The sequence below is a fragment of the Bufo gargarizans genome, chromosome 1 (assembly GCF_014858855.1).
Source record: "Bufo gargarizans isolate SCDJY-AF-19 chromosome 1, ASM1485885v1, whole genome shotgun sequence".
Classification (NCBI taxonomy): domain Eukaryota; kingdom Metazoa; phylum Chordata; class Amphibia; order Anura; family Bufonidae; genus Bufo; species Bufo gargarizans.
The window spans coordinates 251325501-251347324 of NC_058080.1; the positions used below are offsets into that span (position 1 = coordinate 251325501).

The following is a 21824-nucleotide window of genomic DNA, read 5'->3' on the forward strand; positions in this document are numbered from 1 at the left end:
GGTAGTAGTTCCAGCAGTGAGCTCCGGTTGGCTGTTCCCTGCTGGACCAGCTTGCCGCAACTATTAACGGCAGTGTGAAACTAGCGTAAGGTAAATTTTACCACTAAGGGCCCTATTACACCGCTCAGTTTTGGGGCCAATTATAGGGAATAAGCATTCGCAGGAATTGGTCCGTATAATCGATCAGCCAATGAACAAGCAAGTGCTCGTCATTCATGGGTGCTCATACTGCCCGAACATTCAGACGTGTAAGGCTAGTTTCACACTAGTGGTACATTTTCCAGAATGCTGTTCTGGCAGAGGAACATTCTGCCAGAACACATTGTATCCACCTTTGCCGGATACTACATGACCCTGCCGGAGCCCATTGACTATAATGGTATAATGGGACTTGGTGGGGATCCGGCCTGTTTCCAGCATTACTGCCAGGATTTGGCCGGACAAAAATGCTAATAGAGCCTTAAGTTGGAAGTGATTTATTTATCATGACAAGACCTACCGTGCAAATTCTCAAGCAGTTTGTCCTCAGCATGATCTCACTGCACAAATGAGAACGCCTTTGTAGTAGGATATGAGGTTTGCAGTTGTTCTACCTTTGTAAAATTATACTCCACTAAAGTTTACAAAAGAATTAAGTGTTTCCTTTATAACTTTGATGCCAATTGTCAGCCCCCTAGTGTTGTAATGCAATTAAAGGCCTCCAAGACAGAAATTTCAAAAATCTAACTTTTCATCACTCCAAAGCATTTGTTGGTTACGTGTATTTCTATTCAGTTTGAGTTTCTGCATTTTTGTCTCTGGAAAGCATCTGATGAATGACACTTTAAAAAGGTTCATTAGTGATTTCATTTAACCAACACTATACAATGGAATAACCAGCACCGGCTCATTACACACAAGTAAATGTGAATGGGTTACTCAGAATATGCTCACTTCAACCCAAACGGGAATGAAATGTACTGTGCGTATCTCCCAGTACTTTATTATATGGCGATATTGTGGAAATGTTTAAAGAAAATGATAGGAAATGTACAGTGATGTGTGGGTGGACAAAACCAGCTCTTCTCATGTTACTTTGTGTTCTGGAATAGGGTGAGTAGTGCACGTTCTTAGCATTTTCAATAAATTAGTCAGCTTTATAGCCATCATTGAAGACCTTGCATTGCAGTTGCATTCAGAACATCTTCATTATGTTACATGCTATACAATGTTCTCATGCAAAAAAATAATATAATAATAAATATATATATATACAGTGCCTATCAAAAGTATTCACCCCCTTGACTTTTTTCGTAATTTGGTACATTACAGCCTTAAGTTCAATGTTTTGTTAATCTGAATTGTATGTGATGGATCAGAACACAATAGTCTAAGTTGGTGAAGTGAAATGATAAAAATATAGAAATAAAACTATTGTTTAGAAATAGGAAGCAGAAAATTGTCATGTGCGTATGTATTCACCCTCTTTGTTAGGAAGCCCATAAAAAGCTCTGGTGCAACCAATTACCTTCAGAAGTCACATAACTAGTGAAATGATGTACACCTGTGTGCAATCTAAGTATCACATGATCTGTCATTACATATACACACCTTTTTTTAAAGGCCCCAGAGGCTGCAACACCTAAGTAAGAGGCATCACTAACCAAACACTGCCACGAAGACCAAGGAACTCTCCAAACAAGTAAGGGACAATGTTTTTGAGAAGTTTAACGTATAAGTTAGGGTTAGGTTATAAAAAAAAATATCCAAATCTTTGATGATCCCCAGAAACACTATCAAATCTATCTTAACCAAATGGAAAGAACATGGCACAACAGCAAACCTGCAAAGAGACGGCCGCCCACCAAAACTCATGGAATGGGCAAGGAGGGCATTAGTCAGAGAGGCAGCACAAAGACCTAAGGTAACCATGGAGGAGATGCAGAGTTCCACAGCAGAGAGTGGAGTATCTGTACATAGGACGACAATAAGCCGTATGCTCCTTAGAGTTGGGCTTTATGGCAGAGTGGACAAAAAAAGTAATTACTTTCAGCTAAAAACAAAAAGGCATGTTGTGAGTTTGCGAAACGGCACGTGGGAGACTCCCAAAATGTATGGAGGAAGGGGCTCTGGTCTGATAAGACTAAAATTTTACTTTTCGACCATCAAAGAAAACACTATGTCTGGCACAAACCCAACACATCACATCACCCAAAGAACACCATCCCCACAGTGAAACATGGTGGTGGCAGCATCATGTTGTGGGCAGGTTTTCCAGCAGCTGGGACTGGGAAACTGGTTAGAGCTGAGGGAAATATGGATGGTGCTAAATACAGGGATATTCTTGAGTAAAACCTATACCAGTCTGTGCGTGATTTGAGGCTAGGATGGAAGTTCACCTTTCAGCAGGACAATGACCACAAACACACTGCTAAAGCAACACTTGAGTGGTTTAAGGGGAAACATAAATGTGTTGGAATGGCCTAGTCAAAGCCCAGATCTCAATCCAATAGAAAATCTGTGGTCAGACTTAAAGATTGCTGTTCACAAGCACAAACCATCCAATTGGAAGGAGCTGAATCAGTTTTGCAAGGAGGAATGGGGGGTGAATACTTTTTAAAGGCGCTGTATATATATATATATATATATATATATATATACATTTGGTATGTTATTTCTCATTATACAAGGCAAGTATTAGCATTACCTTGAACAATCTAATATCTCTAGGCCCTCATACACATTGTATTGGTACATTTAATTATTGTTAGAATATTTGTTTGTGATTTTTAATCAAACAGAAATACTTGTAGTCAATCAGATCAATCAGAATGTTCAAAGCAGCATGAGATGAGTGTGCAGATTTTTAGGGAGGCAGTGACCTGAGAGGTCATAAACATTATATTGAAGAGAATGGTGAAGATGATGAAATGAGTTTTTCAATGACAAACAGATTTAAATAATATGTTTTTTTGCATGCATATATTTGTCTGATTCAAGTTACTGTGATTGATGAGAATATTTTCCTACACAAAGGCCATAATCCTGTGAATAAATGATGTATGTCTGTGTTTTATTACAGAGTTATCTAGACCCGGCCAACAGGACCCGAGACCAGGTCAGTTTGCAGTAAAGAGAACAAGTTATTAAGTTATTTCTACCTCCCATCTCTTTGATATCTGTGTTTATTTCCTGAATTCACTTAATGTATTCATCCATCAGTAAACCAAGCAGTACCATTCCTTAAACTGCTCGTAAAAGCTGAGATTATTACTAATGGATCCACCCATCTACTCCTCCATGGCCAGTAGGTCTCCACTAGACAGGTTTGGTAACTACCAATCTAGCATCACCAAAATATAGAATTATATTTGGCTGAATGCATGATAATAAGGGAATTAAAGATATTCATTGTAGGCAAAAGTGTATAGCATGTCCATAGGTAGGTGTCCAGGCAAGCTGGATTCATTTGAAGTAGTTAGTTTCCATTGGATCCATAAGCACAGATACTACATGATATTGCGTGAAATCTAACTAAAAGTTCTTATCTTTCCAATATTTTCAGTTTCCCTGTGCACTGCACAATCAAAGAGTGTTAAATGGCTTTTTATCAAATTGACCATAATGTTTTTATATTAGAAAGGTAAATTTTATTATAATCCCTAATCTTCATAGGGACAAAAAGATGAGGGACTATACAGTATTATATAGATTCAGATTCCCCCCCCCCCCCCCCAAAAAAAAAAATTGACATTAAAATCACGGCTCAAGAATGTCAATGTGTGATGTCAAAGGCATATAACCCCTATAGTCTTCTTTTAATATTCCAGCAGATGTATCGCCTAAGTATTCCAGATATTTTCTGCCAAAATAACGCCATATGTGGTTGACAGACTTCACATGTGTACAGGTTTTCTTCATTCCAAGTTCTAACACAGGCATGAAGTGTTGAAGGACATTCTTATAAACGTCTACAGAGTCAAGGTTGCTGGAAGTAAACTGGTGTGCCTTAAAAGCCACACTATTGATACATAACCTTTTATGTATACAGTGTGCCAGAATACATAAATTAATACAAAAATACAATAAAATAATACAATAAAATATATTAATACTAACGGCATATGTAGAAGATTGGCACTACTGCTGCACTGAGCGATACAGAGACATTATGGTACACAGAGAAACATAGGTCCTTGCATTAACTAGTGCTGGTGCTCAACAATGCATAAAAAATCTCAAAGACATCCAAAAAAGGTAAATAGAGAATAACCTAATGGCAATCCAAGCGTATTACGCTTTACAGGTATTCGGAAACTTTGTCCTGTGGATGCAGGAGGAGATCGTCATATAGATTTATTATTAGGTGTGAGTAAATCGATCTTTGGATTCAAGATCCGAAGTTGATGCAATCCAAAACTTTGTTTTAATGCTGTACAGAGATCTCCCTCCATACAGCATTAAATTGTTGGTGAATAACATCGGGCTTTGATTCTATAGTTTTAAAAACATTTAAAAACAGCAATACAAAGTCGTCTTCGGTACTGAAGTTGACTTCAGATTCCTATTTTAAAATGTTTCTAAAACTATAGAATCGAAGCCCGATGTTATTCACCAAAGTCTCGTGTGACTTCTGACTTCAAATTTGCCTCCTCAAAGCACAAACATTTTAATGCTGTGTGGAGACAGGTCTCCATACAGATTTAAAATAAAGTTTTGGAACAATTCTGCTTTGAATCTTGGATCCAAAGCTCGATTCGCTCACCACTTGTTATTACGTAAGGAGGCCAGAATGATTATTAAGGCCAATGCTATGGGTCCCTTGGGACTCAATGATAAAAATGATATGAGTATCTGTTTGTAAATAATTGTATTGTGCAATTCATAGAAGGTAAAGGTTTACCTTGATGGTAATGTGTTAGTGAACAGGTATAATTAACCTGTACTTATTCATCGTCATCACATAAGCCAAGAGGAGGCTCAGGTTAGTGCAAAATGGCCTTCGCCTTCTTATGTGCATTCCACGTCCTGTTGCTCGAGCTGTGTTTTAAATGACAGAATTAGGCTACTTTCACACTTGCACTGTTGTTTTTCAGTATTGAGATCCTCTGAGATCTAAACGTTTCCATTTAGTCCTCGTACATTTTGAATGGAAGGAGATCTGTTCAGGCATGGGCAGATTGGCCATAGCCCCTGCATTCAGGATACATCAGGATGTCTTCCGTTCCGACAGCATTCCATTTTGTGACCAGACTCAAAACTGATGCAAGCTGCGGTTTTGTGTCTGGTCATAAAAACTGGGAAAAAAAAACGCATATGCAGCCAGCCAGTACCGCAGGGGCAACACGTGCAGTGCACAGTGGGCCAATGAGGGGCCAAATAACAACATAGTTCATCAGTTTACTCATGGTTAGCAGAAAGCCTCCCTGAGCTGGCAGCACAGTGTTGAGGTGGACAGCACGAAATCCTCCGGGGCACGCTCTGGGGGTAGGGAAGCATCAGCCAAGATGGAGGTTGAGGTGACCTTGATGTCAGGGGTGCTTAGGGTGCTTGTTGCGGCTGAGTCCCTTGATGGTATCTGTCGTGACGCCAGTACCGTTAATGGTGGTACAACCAATGAGAAGAATGAAGCAGACAGTGGTAGGATACAACTCACAACTTTTACTGATGTTGGTTCCAAACAGAATACAGTCCTTTGTAATTTAAAGGAATCCTGCTGATCCACTGTTGATAGGGTTGGCCGGGTTAAGCTTAGCTTGAAGGTTCTGTATCAGTAGTTCTGGTAGGTAACTCTGCTTCAGGTCCCTAGTAAATCAGAGTTATTAGGTGAGGTTGCCTGTAATACTTATTTGGTATGCTTAGTCCTTCTCGTTTCTTTGACTTCCAAGCCCTTGAACAGGTAGCTAATCTGTATTCTTCAAAGTATGGTGAGGCTGCCTGTAGCTACATTGTCCTCCACCATGTGCAAAGGTGCCCATTAAGCCTTTAGTAGTGGCTGTTATCACTGATGTCTCTCTTTAGCTTGGTTAACTTCTTCAAGGGACAAAAACGCTATCCTCTGGTTGTAGGTTCTGGGATCTAGATAGGTCACAGGAGGAAAACGCTCTCCTGCACCTCATACCTTGGCTCTACCTCATTTCTGCATTTGGCTTCACCCACTAATCTGTGATATGTAGCCCCAAAGTAATCACTGACTCTGCTACTCTAGAACCATCCCACTAATCACTGAACTGTCTCACTAGGCCTGACCTAGGTATTTATATGACCTAAGTGCTATCCCCATCTAGTGGTGGGATGTATAATTTGCACCAGACCAGCCTATGAACAGGGATACAACAGGTGTTGTAGTACAGAATAACATGCAATATTGCAGTTCCCACGGGTTCCTGAGTGGAACGCTGCACATCCGGCACTGAAAACAATGTAAGTCAGTGATGACGGATAGGTTTTTTATGGAGCCTAAAAAAATCTGATCCGTCGCCCATTGACTTTCAATTTATTTAGTGACAGATCCGTTTTTTTTCTGTTTTGATTTCACACATCCTCTGATCCTCATATCCTCTGCCAGATCTCAATACCAGAATTAACAACGCAAATGTGAAAGCAGCATTAAGAAGATGGTTTTTAAGTGGCGAGTGCAGCTTTTTCACTCACCTTTTGGATGAAAATGCTGTATATCATATAGATGTTTTCTCCAGAAAGAGCTGTAATTCAGAGATACAAATCCCACCCTTTGCTTGCCTGTCTCTGGACCATATGTTTCTTGGTTTAATTGCCACTAGATTGGGAATTCTTTTGTTTTCCTAAACAAATGAATTCCAAGTTATAGCATTCCCTACTCTTCTACACATTGACAAGCCACAATTGCTTTAATGAGTGACGTGACCCTAATTACGCCATTTGTAATTCAGACTCCATGAGATGCAAAGAGTGAATAGGCTCTGGTAGTTGGCCCTTTATATCGTAATTATGGCTGTGAAATAAAAGGAAATAATAATAATACTACTATGGCTCAACTAGTAATTTTAGAGTCTAGCTCCAACCTCTTATGGAGCATTTCATGTTTATGGAATTACTATGCTGCTTTATGTTTTTTTACTGCTTGCTTTGAAATGTCTATGGTGTATAATGTAAGTACTATGTCAATGAAGCATTGTAGCAACACAAAGAGAAAGAAATTTGACGTCATATCGTTAATGTACACACGTCGTAAAATACTGATCTTTATACATGTATGATTATACAGTGAGAAACATGGTATTTTTTCAATATCCAATTGCAAAGGGGAGAACCATTGAAAATAGTCTGTGGTTTTTTAGCACTTACTGAAGTATAACCAACATACAGGCGATACTAATGAAAAGCTGGATGGCCATAACTATACCACATAATCTGTCTATAAGGGCTCACTAGGTGTATTAATTGTATGCTCTGATGGGAGTAGGAGGGGGTCAACATACTAATTAGTGTGGCAGACCCTTTGCACTGGAAATGGATTCATCAATATAGACTATTGGTTTATGCACAAATACGGTGGGGGCGTCTCAGAAAATAGCCTTTTGCACTATTCTGGAATTGGCTGGTCTTTAAGTGCATTGATTATAATGGGTAACGGCTTAACTCTAGGTTATTATCACAATCCTCCTCTTTATGTGTAGAAGCATGTTTGCATCTGTAATCCAGAGAAATCTAAACTCTATGCAGCATTACACTTTAATTTTTTTTGATCAGATGCAAATAATTTATTGAGAAATTGCCATGTTATGCAATAAAGCATTATAGTTATTATTCCCTTAGTAATATTATATCGAGGAATTTCTTCCAAAATGTGTTTCAAGATGTAAAAAAGGGTATAGATATTATATATTTTTTTCTCATTATTGCTGCCAGATTCTCCAAACTCTCTTCTATACACCAATAGAAATGCATAGGTATGCTTAATTCATCTCATCAGAAGGCTCAGTGCTGCCATAGCAACTGTGTGGGAGCTGTTCGAAAAACTGGGAGCGCAACGCATCTGACCGATTAAAAGTCAGTGAATGGCGATAATGCCAATCAATTGTCTGCTGTGTATATTAGCAGGTACCCAGTGGCTATGGTGACTGCTCAGTTTCTGAGTGTGCACCATCTTTAAAGTCCCAACTTCCACTGTACAGTTAAAGATGACATTTTTAACTTTTCTAATAAAACAACTCCCCCATTGTTAAACCATAGGGATCCCATAAAGTATAACTTGTACTTATTCCTTATTAGAATATGTAAATTACTTAACTGTTCAGATCAGAAGAATGACAGAATTAGTATGAATTAAGGTACCCATACACAGTAGATAGATGGTGGCTGACCCTACCGATTTCAATAAGACTGACTCACCATCTATTGTGTATTTGAATGCCCCAACTCATTCTCTATGACAGATGTTGAAGAAAAGGAGGATCAGGCAGTTGGATTTCAACATGTCCGATCCTTTTTGTTGTTTGTTGAGAGCATGTGCAGGTTTAGCTGACCATGCATATGTATGCGGAGAGGAGGAATAGCTATCAGCCAAACTAGCATTTAGCCAACACTTATCTAATATATATGGCCAGCCTTAGTTTAGGCTGGAGTTCCACTTTAATCGACTACAAAACTAATAGATAGGCCTTACGTATAGAAAAAAGCAGTGTTGTTTCCATAGCAGCCTGTCAGAAGTGAGGTAAAATGGTCTTTTCTTTAGATTATTTTTTTTTGTACAGACCTCTATAGGATCCTTGTTGTTCACATAATTGAATGAAAATGTGTCTACATTCTGATTAGAGATTCGACTGCTTTGCCGAATTTTACAAATAAAAATCACTTTGTGACGAGTGCGCATTTCTTTGTAAGTAGTGGGCGCTATGATGGAACGGCTATTGCGTCATTGTGCCCCTCAAATGCCGCATTCATAGCTGATTTTGGAATCTGACAGTAATAATACAGTGTAAATAAAAAATAAATAAATATATATATCCTTAGTTGCTCCGTTTGATCGCTAAGAGCCACCCGCCGTCATCTTGATTGAAGATCTAGCGCAAAATCTTGCACGGTTCATGGTGAAGTCACCATGTCAGCCAGCGAGGTAACATCATACGTCACTGCGCATGAGATTTTGTGCGAGATCTTCAATCAAGATGGCAGCTGGCTCTATATGCTCAAACGTAGGAGGTAAGTATTATTTATTTTATTTTTTACCGCCATTCAGGGAAAACCGATTCGCTATCATGAAGCACAAGGAAATTCGGCTTATGGCTAATCAAATTTTCACTGAACTTCGTGGATGTCGATTCACTCAACACTAATTCTGATGTTCTCTATCAGAGATAACTAAAAATACTTCCCGATAAAAGATTCCCAGCTTAAAGTTGTCTAAGAAGAGAAATCCAGTGTGTGCAATCATTTCTGAGATAGAAAATGTTCTTTCTGGCTTTACATAATCCCATAAAATGTATCGGGCCTTAAAGAAAGCTGTTTTCCTTCCTCTCGCTTCCAGCTTATACACTCAGAAGACAGTTAAGTTCTGTGTAGGCAGGTTAACATCACATCATTAACAGCTTTCAAACTTTTCCTTCTGAAGGGCAATCATAGAAATGTACCTGAGATGTAATAGCTGAATTTTACAGACACAACAGACGGTGTGTAGGAGTCGATATACTGACTGATGAAATAAAAGTGTAGCTTTTGACAGATTAACATTGCCGAATGATTCTAATGAGATCTTATAGCTTTAGTTATTATTTTGTACCGAACACAAAGTTTAGGTCTGGATTGCAAAGTTTTTCGGGTCATATGGATAAATAAAATGCACAGATGTAGAAGAGCTGAGTTCATCAGATGCAGCAACTCATTATGATCAGGGCCCCTCAACAGTATTATACAGTGTCATTATATACAGTGACACTGTAGGAAATTGACGGAGCAGCTGCCGAGCCAAGTGTGAGAGCATGATCTCGACTAGCCAGTGTGGGTTGCACGGGAGGAGGGGGTTGACAAGAAGTTGCTGGAAGGGGAGGTCTGTTCAAAAATTTGCTGTGGGGCCCAGTCATTTCTGGTTATCCCACTGTGTACATTGTAAAGTGCCTATGCTTGGCATTTCACATGAATGGGACTGTGTGCCAAAAAGGACATGTGACCAATGGAAGTGACATCACAGGTTGAGGATAAGGTTGCATCATTGCCCCGAGTGCCATAGCCCCTTCCAGCAGCTGATTAACTGGGGTGTCATGAGTAGAACCCTAAACGATCAGAATAGGTCATCAATATTTAAATCCTGGAAATCCACTTTAATGTAATTATGTCAGAAAACTGAAATTAAAGTATTACCTAATCCCCAAAAAATGTCTTATCTGTACTGGTGGTAAAATCAACTTTTTATCTTAAGGGGTTTTCAACTGCTTAGTGTTTAATGTTGTCTCAAAGTCAAAGCTTTTACCTTGCTATGTTGTCCATAGTTCTTTGGGGACCTGCCATTACCTGTGGTCATCCGGAGTGACATCATCTCATACTATTAAAATTGAGTCTGTCAGAAGATTTATGCCTTCAAAATGACTCCTACCCCTTAGTAGGGTACTTGGACAAATACTTTTGTGGCCATTCCTAAAAAGAACTTCAATACTGAATGCAAATTAGTTGCCAAGTGCCCCAAGGGTGGTTCCAATCATGACAAGTGCTATGGCTCTAGTTTGCAAACTCAGCCCAGGTCCCCCCCCCTTTTGTCCTAACTGACAGCTCCAGCCTTCTCTCAGCATCTAAGCATAAGTCTTGCACATGTGCCATTGATTCCCAGCGTGGTGCAGTATTTCTCTATAAATGCCCATGATTTGAGAAAAGGCTTGAGCTTTCAATCAGAGCAAAAGAAGAGGGGCTGGGCAGATTTTGGAGCTTGCCAAATAACTTGCATGCAGCATTAAAGTTCTTTTTCTCATATGTATGCCTGTTACTAAGTACTCTACCAAGCACTGGGAGTCATTTGGCAGGCATAAGTCTTTTTACAAATTTCCTTTAAGTAAAATTATAGAGTAAAAATGGTATTTGTGAAGCAAAGATTTAGAGTGTGCATATCCCAGAACCAGTAGATACTAATGTCTCCATATATGAGTTCTGAGGCTTGATGAAAGTCATCTAAAACAATGGAGTCTTTCAGACCTTGCTTAAAGCATAGTGCAGTTGCTGAAAACTCTGCACAGTTTATTTTCTTAGGACCGCTTCCATGCCTGCTTGCTCGTAAAAACTTGACTATGAAAGGAAATTGGTCAAGAAGCCTTGAATTGAGTTTTTATCCATTGACCTGTGTTTGGTATATCTGATGACCTATTGGACCTTGGCATCTCAGTTTCCACTGGTGAAATCAATAGACTGTTTTAAGGCAGCTATTTTGTATTCAGTCTTTACTAATGAGTTTATTTTCCTGCCTTAGTTTAACTATTTTAAAGACCCACAGTGCATTTGAAATTATTTATCACACAGTGTAACCTTCATGATAGGAGCAATTTAAAGGGGTTATTCCATGACTAATGTAAAACAATGAAAATCAGACATCATATAGTACATGACAATCTCTTTCTAACAAAGCTAGAACCAGCCTGGTACCTCACATGGATCCAGAGATCTCCCCAGTCATTGCTCTGCTAGATTTATAGCAAGCTGATAGCTCAAGGGGAGTGTCTTTTCTGCTGCAGCTAAGGGGGCGTGTCCAGACTCTCCCTATAACAGCTCAGGAGGCGGTTGAAGTATGAAACTGAGCATGTGCGGCCATCTCAGTGAGCAGATCAAAGAAATAAGGAAAAGAACAAATAGCAGGTGGCGCGATACAGATACATTTTATTGAATAACTCAGTGGCTATGCAAAAAATTTTATTACATGTAATTGCAGAAGTATTCAGATCCAGGTGCTGGTTTGAAAACTGTAGAATATTTTTTGTGGGACAACCCCTTTAAATCAAGTTGACTGACAGCCCTGTTGTCCTCTAATGTCTCTTAATATGGAAACGCAAAGATATATATATATATATATTTTTTTTTTCCACAAATAAGTGGCGCCAGGGATATCAGACACACACTTATCTACTTCTACTTTGTGTTCATTTGGATGAACTGAATGGCCATGCTAATGAAGCATTGTGGAGCATAGTTCTAAATATCTCATGCCTATTGCTTTAGATACAGCTAAATCAGCCAAAAGGAACAAAACAAACTGTACAGAATATAAGGGCTGTATTAGATTATACGATCTAGCAGGCAATTGTCAGGAGGGAAGCGTTCCTTCCTGGCAATCGCCCACTCACTAAAGGACTAAAGGGAGGAGCAATCATCATGCCATTGCTCGTCAACATGCTGTCTAGTTGTTTGCCAGCAGCAGATCATGATTACATAACACGATCTGCTGCTGGCAAATAATGATTTTTAAGCAAGCTTAAAAATCTGGGTTTCCCTATGAACAAGTGTTTGCTCATTCATTGGGTAATCGGCAGCAGTATTACACTGCCAGTTCATCGCTAACAAGCCTTCCTGCGAACGCTCGTTAACGATGAACTGACCGACAATCAGCCAGTGTAATACAGGCTCAAGAGGGAATATGAAAATGTTTAAAGGCACAAGGAGAAGCCGTGGGGAATTTATTAAGACTGATGCAAAGGAAAACTGGCTTAGTTGCCTATAGCAACTTGTTATTTAAATATCCTCCATTGAGGGACATTTATGAAGACTGCCATTCCCATACACCATTCTTAATGCCTCTGCACCAGAGTGAAATGCCCCTAATTTATTAGCCGTCCACTAATTTATTAGTGAATGGATAATACCTGCCCCTCCACTAAGCACCACCCCCTTTCTTACCACTTTGTGCACATTTGTCATATTCCATAATTTGTTTAAAGACGTTAGTGTCCATACTTATTCAGAAGTTTGAAGTTAATACATATTATTCTTACATTGCTTCTTGCAATCAAGTGCAGACTTGCAGGTTGGGGGATGAAGTTGTGGATTCAAAGACACTAATGCCTTAAAAAGTAAAGATAACATGAAACCCTCATAGCTGAAGAGGTCCAAGCATTGGCCAGGATAGCTATTTAGTATAGACCACTGTTGACCCCAGTCTGTGGTCTGAAAATGGTGTGGCTGGCTGCTGAGATGAGTAAATGTAAAAATCAGATCACTTATTGGCATAGTATTTGGAGGGGGGTACTATCTCTGCTTGGGAGAGAGTGCCTTAATCAGCATGGGGGCTTATAGGCCATACATGCTCCTCTGGAATTCTGGGAAGAAATGGATGCAAATGAGCTCTTAACAAGCTCTGCCTCCAATGCCACCAGATGTAAGGCAGCTATCCTATAGGTCATTGTTTGACCCTTTAAATAGACCTTAAGACATGACTCAGATATTAAATAAGCCAGTATCTCATCTGCAGGCAGCTGTTTCAAGGGGATTGCCCATAATCAGTGTAAAGCAGAAAGTATTGGCTTAACTGGTCAGGATTTGGGGGGTACTATCATACTATCTCACCTTGGGGAGAGATTGCCTTACTTTTTGGCATAGGGGAGCACATGAAAGGGTATTGCCATTGGCACCATGGATATAGCAGTATCCAGTTCTTTTGCTGATGCCACCAGTTTGTGTTCACTTGGCTGCAGCTCTGGCAATTCAACACCACTGAAGACACTGCTGCGGCCAGTGGCAGTCCCTTCAACCCCATCAATTGTGAAATGTGTTTACATTGGTAGCAATAATCATTACATATATTGCCAGTAAAGATGAGCGAATTATTGAAAAGTTTGATTCTGGAAATTTCACACAAAAAAACGCTTCGTGATGAATTACTTCGTCACGAAGACCATTTTTTTGTAAGTAGTAGGTGCAATGGCAGGGAGCTGCGATAGCGCTGTTCCCTATTATTGTAACCCTTAGATGCCGCGTTCATACATGATTGCGGCATCTGAATGTAAAAATTGCATAAAATTAACATAAAAAACATAATCAAACTTATGGCCTTTATTTGCTTGCAACGGGCCGGCTGCTGCCATCTTGCTTGAAGATCTTGCGCAAAATCTCGTGCAGCGCGTACGTACGTCACCACGCACTGGATTTTGGCGGAGATCTTCAATCAAGATGGCGCCTGGCGGCCCGTATCGAGCAAATGGAGGCTGTAAGCAATTTTTTTTTTTTTTGTTAACTATTTCAGGTTAAATCGATTCACTACCACGAAGCCCGAGGAAATTCGACTTCGAGGCGAATTGAATTTATCCTGAAATTCGGATCGAATTCCACTTTGTGGAATTCAATTCACTCACCTCTAATTGCCAGCTTTACTTTCATGGCACATCAATTGTGAACAGTTGTGGCCTGACCACAGGGATCCCACAAATTGTGAGAATAAGGATGCCTGGGTCCCTGCATGCAGATATAGACAAAAACTCAAATGAGTGCCCCTTAATTTCAGAATCTGTTGGAATCATATTTGTCAGGCCTCCATCTATCACAGCTTTTAGATAATCTATTTGACATACTATAAAAGTTAGGCTACATGCACATGAACGTTGTTTGCTTCCGTGTCCGTTCTTTTTTTTTTTGCAGATAGGATGTGGACCCATTAATCAGTATGTCCATTCCGTACCCCCGCAAAAAAAATAGAACATGTCCTATTCTTGTCCGTTTTCGGCATTGTTATAATGGATCCACATAAAAAAAAAAAACAGATGGCATGCAGACCGCAAAACACATACGGTCGTGTGCATGTAGCCTTAGGCATAGAAAAAACTTTAACTCTCCAGATAATACAATTTCTTAAAGAGGTTCCAACTTCTTATCTTTAGAAGTCCCACATTTAGGGTACTTTCACACTTGCGGCAGAGGATTCCGGCAGGCAGTTCCGGGCACAAGTGGATGCATTTGTGAGACGGATCCGGATGCGCATCCGTCTCACAAATGCATTGCAATACCGGATCCGTCTTTCCGGTTGTCATCCAAAAAAACGGATCCGGTATTTATTTATTTTTTTCTTTCATTTTTAAAGGTCTGCACATGTGAAGACCACAAAAACGGATCTGTTTTGCTGGAACATATGAGGCTGGATCCTGCATTAATGCATTTCAATGGAAAATAATGCCGGATTCGGCATTCCGGCAGGTGTTCAGGATTTTTGGCCGGAGAGAAAACTGCAGCATGCTGCAGTATTTTCTCCGGCCAAAAAAACGTAAGAGGGACTGAACTGATGTATCCTGATCCATACTGAGCAGAATGCTCTCTATTCAGAATGCATTAGGATAAAACTGATCAGTTCTTTTCCAGTATTGAGCCCCTAGGACGGAACTGAGATACGCTAGCGTGAAAGTACCCTAAGAAGAGTCCCTTGATAATGAGCTGATCACAGAGCATCCCCCTCCTGGGATCCCCAGGAATCTGCTGTTATCTGTAGGTAGACCTGGCAAATCATCCATTTCCTGCAGTGCTATCACAGGAAAAATAAAACATTACACAATGCCCATTCAAATGAATTGGAGAGATGGTCTTTGTAATGGTTATCCACTGTGGCACGTGGCTCCTAAAAAGGAGACTCTCCTCTATTAACTTAGAATTCCCCAATAAGATATTATGAAAGTGAGCTTTCAAAACTGAACCGCCCCTTTAATTTTTTTTATCAATAGTGCCTCATTGTGGGGCTAAAGCAAAACATTTATGTCATTCTTCACTGAAGCTTTGACCACTTGATCTGAAGTTTTTGAATGTTTAAAATACTTTTTGCTTCCGTTTGGTTTTCTATATTTTATACTTCCATTTATTTAGGATAAAAAGAATAACATAATAACTAATAAAATATTTCCAATGATTGCAGAATTATTCCACAGCATGAAAATGAGAAATGGGAAAACAAATGTTTAACTTCTGCACTTGTGAAACACATGTGCTCCTGAGTTCATTTAATCTCTTCTTGATGAAACATGATGTAATTTTGTGCAAGGTGCTGACATGAAATGGGTGGCCATTCCAGGACGCTTAAACCTCCCAAACAACATTCACATCAGAGCTGCAAACTGAAAATTTATATTGTGCTTTACAGTCTAAAGTAGGCTACTTTCAAATGTCCAAAATATTTTAGAAAGAAAGAAAGGGTAGTTAGATAAACAGATAGGTATTGAAAAGAAAAAGAAAGAAAGAAAAACATAGGTAGATAGATAATAGATAGATAGATACATACATACATACATACATACATACATAGATAATAATAGACAGAATAGGTAAATAGGTAGATATAAAGAAAGATAGATAAGAAAGAATGGGCTGATAGATAAACAGATAGGTATTGAAAAGGAAAAGAAAGAAAGAAAAACATAGTTAGATAGATACCGTAGATAGATAATAGATAGATACATACATACATAGATAATAATAGACAGAATAGGTTAATAGGTAGATATAGAGATAGATAGATAGATAGATAGTTGGATAATTAGTGGATAGATAGATATGAGATAAGTAGATAGAGAGATAGATAGACAGATTGATGATAAATCGATAGATAGATAGATATGAGATAGATAGATATATAGATAGATAGATAGATAGATAGATAGATATGATAGAGATAGATAGATAGATTGATGATAAATCGATAGATAGATAGATAGATATGAGATAGATAGATATATAGATAGATAATGAGATAGATATATAGATATGATAGAGATAGATAGATAGATAGATAGATAGATAGATAGATAGATATGAGATAGGTAGATATGAGAGAGGTATATAGATATGAGATAGATAGATAGACAGATAGATAGACAGATTGATGATAGATATGAGATAGATAGATAGATAGATAGATAGATAGATAGATAGATAGTTGGATAATTAGTGGATAGATAGATATGAGATAAGTAGATAGAGAGATAGATAGACAGATTGATGATAAATCGATAGATAGATAGATAGATATGAGATAGATAGATATATAGATAGATAATGAGATAGATATATAGATATGATAGATAGATAGATTGATATGAGATAGGTAGATATGAGAGAGGTATATAGATATGAGATAGATAGATAGATAGATAGATAGATATGAGATAGATAGATAGATAGATAGATAGATAGATAGATAGATAGATATGAGATAGATAGATAAATACTATGTGGATAGATAGATAATAGGTGGATAGATATATAATAGGTGGATAGACAGATAAGAAATGAAAAGCTGCACTTTATAGTTCAGTGGGGACTATAGACCAGAACTGAACTGCAGGATCCGGACATGTTTTGCTGTTTGTCTGTGACATTCCACGGCTGGCTGCTGCAGGAGACCAAGAACACTGCTTCATTCAGCTGAAACCAATAAGGATGTTTCTTTCGTCACTAGGACTCAGCTCTGTAAGCTCCTAAAAGGTAGTTTGGGGAATTTTTCTTATTGACTTCAATGGAAGACTTTTGGCCAAACACAGTTTACACTGCTTGTAAATTCTAGACAAAATCAGTCATTCCCCAAACCCCAGTAGAGGGACAAAGAGCTGTTCCTGCCACATAGTCCTCTGGAACTTGTTTACAGAACTTTTCAGCCTGAAGGTATAGTTGGAAGTAATTATGAAAGATATAGGGCTTCTGGCTTGAATGAACATTTGTCCTCAACACTCACGTGAAAATGAGAATTGGGAGGAAAATGCACTCCACAATGTTTTCAATCTCAGGTCAGTAACCAAGAATGTCTAACTAGAGACTGATGAATTACCAGCACAGATTGCTTCCTTTTTACATTTCAGTAAAGTCCTTAGGAGCAGAAAGCTATTTACCAGCAAATGATTTTATTTCAGGATTAGTTAGATTTTAGAGTTGTAAAAAATAGTTTCTAAAGACACAGCAACTAAAGGAGAACATCATATCCAAGCAGAAAACTCAAATAGTTTATGCCCTGATTCATGTAAAAAAATAAAACTACATGACAACCTCTTTCTAACAAAGCTAGAACCAGCCCTGTACTTCACATGGATCCAGAGATCTCCTCATTGACGGCTCCAATTGGTCTACTAGATTATCTTCAGTCTGACGGTTCAGGGGCTGTGTCCTTTCTGCTGTAGCTCTGTCCCTGTAACTGCCACAGCTACTAACACTACATATGGCTGGTGGAAGTTGAAGATTTAAACTGAGCATGTTCGACCAGCTCAGTGACATGGACAAAAAATAAGGAAAAGAATAAACAGCAGGTGGCGCTGTACAGATACATTTTATTGAATATCTCACTGGCTATGCTAAATTTTTAATTACATGGAATTACAAAAGTATTGAGATCCAGGTGATGGTGTGAAAAATTTAGAATATGCGTTGTGATAAAAACCCTTTAACTAAAGCATATCTGTAGGAAGAGAGAAAACTTCTGTTTGTTACCCAGAGATAACCCCCTCCTCATGAGCTCATGAGGTTTTAGTTACCAGTGGTTACCCATTGTACATGGTAGATAACTACTAAAAAACCTGACCTTCAGAAGGAGCATTTTATTTGAAGATACTTGGGTAGTTGAAGATGTGGACACTCATATGGGGACAAGCAATCTACTACTGTGATGGCTCAGCCCCATACATTTATTCTGGAAAGGAGATAGCTGTTTACACAGGACAATCTGCTGGCCAGAACCAATGATATTGGGTGCCACATGAATGATGCTTTCCCCTATTGAATGAGCATTTGCTAATTTTTTGTCAGACTTACACAGGCCAATTATTATGAAGAAGCATTCTTACAAATGTTCATTTCTGATAATTGCCCCATATAAAGGAGCCTTAAAGGGTTTGTCTTGTCTCACAGTCCTGAGCACCTCTCGTCCAGGAAACAGCAGAGTGCTTCTGTGCTCATTGTTTCAGTAGCTCCCATTGCGGTGCATGAGAGCTACGGAACAGCGTAGCACAGCAAGCTATGATGCTTCCGTAACTCAGAAATAGCATAGCTTGCTGTGCTACGCTGTTTCCGTAGATTGCATGCACCGCAATAGGGGCTACTGAAACAGTGAGCACAGGAGCACTCTGATGTTTCCAGGCTGGCAGATTGGCCATACAATTGTAATTTCAAAAGTTTGATCACGATCATTGTCTTGTGAAAGCATGGCCAGTGTTCAACCAACAAAGGAGCAAATGGTCATTGATCTTTAAGGCATGCATATATTCAAGAGCAATGACCAGGAGCAAGAACTGGTATACATGGGCCTTATTCTACATTCTGGATACATTTAAGGTGTGAAAAATTCAAGACAGAAACAAAAGTTATCCAAATAAGGATTTAAGCTTACATGGGCAGTTGAGATCAAGTGACAGATCTTTGGTTGCAGACCAATGACTAGTAAGGAACACTCGTTTCAACCAATCAACCCGTGTCCTTAAAGGGGCTTTGCTCCTTTATACAGACCTCTAAGCATGACCAGGCCTGAGGAGACAATCATAATTACCTGATCCTCCCAACTGGGTTCTAGCTACTTCACTCACCCTGGGAGCTGCATCGCCCCAGTCTCCCTGGGTCAACATCGGGTTTGACACAAGTCACATGGCTGTTGCAGCCAATGAATGACTGCAGCAGTGATTTAGGTTCTATACCTCACGTGACCACTGATGCAGGGAGACCTTAGAGCTGAAGCAGCCCGGGGGGAGCAAAAGAGCCAGATCCCTTTGACGGGGATCAATTAAGTATGATTCCCTCTGCAGGTCTGGCCATGCTGGGGCAGTCTTCACAAATGGCCCCTAGGGGTGAGCAACCAACGTAAGAGACATATTATTTTAACAGTTAAGGTTTTTTTCTTGTGGATTTGGGAATAGTATCCATTACCTTGCTACTGATACCATTTACAGCTGAATAATGGAACTGTTTATATCGACATGGTAGTTTAAATAAAGCTTTGTTATCAACTGCAATGTGTGGAGACGGCGTAAGGCAAACAATGGCTGTATGAACAGTCATTGTATTATAGCATTGTCCAAAGAGACCCAAAGAAACGTAGGCACACAGCCGCATTTTGTCAATGTAAACACCACTTAAGAGTAGAAAGTGAAGCACTGTGAGAGTCTTGGTAATGTATATGTTTGGTCTTTGCATTTCGCTTCAAGGGGCTTAGGTTTCACTGCCTCTTCTATGCCCCCTCCTACCTCTACTGCTCCCATCCAGATCAATGTCAGTAGTTAAATGGATCAGTTATTTGAAAGCTGTCTGTTGACCTTCTTTCATGATTGATTGCACGAAAAGTGCACAGGAGTGAAGTTTCCAGCTAAGAGAGCAGCCACCGCTGACTACTTTCCCCTGGTTCTCCCTATAGACCGGTAGGGTTTCCCACAGAGGAATAGACTGCCTCCACTGATGCGTGGCCTGGAAGTCTCTCAAGTAACCATAATGAAGCTGAAAGGTACTTCTTGCCATCTCTCATGGCCTGAAGGAATTATTGATGAAGAGAGGAACAAGGGGTGGAAGTGTGCTTGCCTTCTGATTGCTCTCCGACACAAGGTCTGGAACTACGGCCTATAGTCATGGCAGTCAGCGTGTAATAGCATCGCCTCAGGGCTTTGGCCTTTCTATCAGAAGCAAAATGTATCTGTAGGTAAAAATTGTAAAAAGCTTGACCTCATACTGTAGTTTTCCCATGAGGGGGAAGCATTAACTAGATTTTTTTTTCTTCTTTACATAGCAATTCAAAGACATAATATGAAAAATGTTCTTTTCCTTCTCACTCTTGATCTAGACTATTTCCCAACACATTTTAGATGAAACAGCAAAATAAGCACTTTTCAAAATAAGTTTTTGTAATAGCACCGTTTAAAAAAAGAACCTGTGAAAAGCGCCGGTCTCTGTTATGCTGCTCTCTCCTGGAAGTGACAGGCTGCTACTTTGAAATGTCCATTAAGTATTTGTTCACATCACTAGAAGTGGCTGGTAAGTGGGACATGTAAGAAGGAAAAACACATGTAAAGTCATAAAACAAAAAAAAAACAAAAAAAACACCCAGGCTGAAATCAAAGACAGATCTTCAAAGTAGACTTTATACTTTCTTTCATTAGCTTTGAATTCTAATTAGCAGCCAATAATTTGCACAGGTAGCTAAGAATCCAACATCTAACTTTGAAACTGCAGAACAACGTACTGTACTTGTTGTAGCTGCTATTTAAAGCGACAGTTCTGAATAAATTAATAAGATGTTAGGAAGCAGTTTTGTATTAGCCTTTAATTCTTTTCATATGTCTGGACAAATATGAAAGTGTTATATATTACTCAATTCCATTCTATTACATAATGTGTTATGGCATCATATTATATTTCGTCAATGCTGTAAGAATGTAATTTGTTCTTCTTAATACTGGATAATACATGTATTTTTGTGCAATTTAAAGGGGTTCTTCAGGAAATAAGAAAATTAAAATACCTAAATATTACTTTATTAGAAATATATTCCCAAATACCTTTAATTAGTTATAATGGCTCGTTTTCTCTGGGGAGCAATCATCAGGAGAAATAAAATGGCCTCCGTCCTATTAGTACACACAAAACCTGTCCTAATAACAAAGCAGCACAAGTTACTTCACAACACTGAGCTAAAGAGCTGCCTCATCCTTCTCTCTGCTCTGCTTGTCAGGGATTATGGTCCTGAATACAGTTTAATATGAGCTTCAGCTGAATCTCTGTTGGAACGGAGTTCATGAGGAGACATGAAATACAGAGAGGAGGTAGGGATGTGACTGTGTCCTGCTGTGTAATTTGGACAGGTTCTTTTTGTACTAGTAGAACAGCGGCCTTTTTATTTCTCCTGATGATTGCTCCGTACATAACACGAGCCATTATAACTAGTGAAAGATATTTCAGAC

At 39.1% G+C, this 21824-nt stretch overlaps 1 protein-coding gene across 2 annotated transcripts in view; it reads left to right on the forward strand.

Annotated features, from left to right (window-relative positions):
- Positions 1-21824, forward strand: part of UNC5C (unc-5 netrin receptor C) — a 388634-nt gene that overhangs the window by 84088 nt on the left and 282722 nt on the right. For both annotated transcript variants that reach the window (XM_044302504.1, XM_044302505.1), the window contains exon 2: positions 3062-3097. In XM_044302504.1, coding sequence (XP_044158439.1) covers positions 3062-3097 — 36 coding nt within the window. The remainder of the gene's footprint in view (positions 1-3061; positions 3098-21824) is intronic.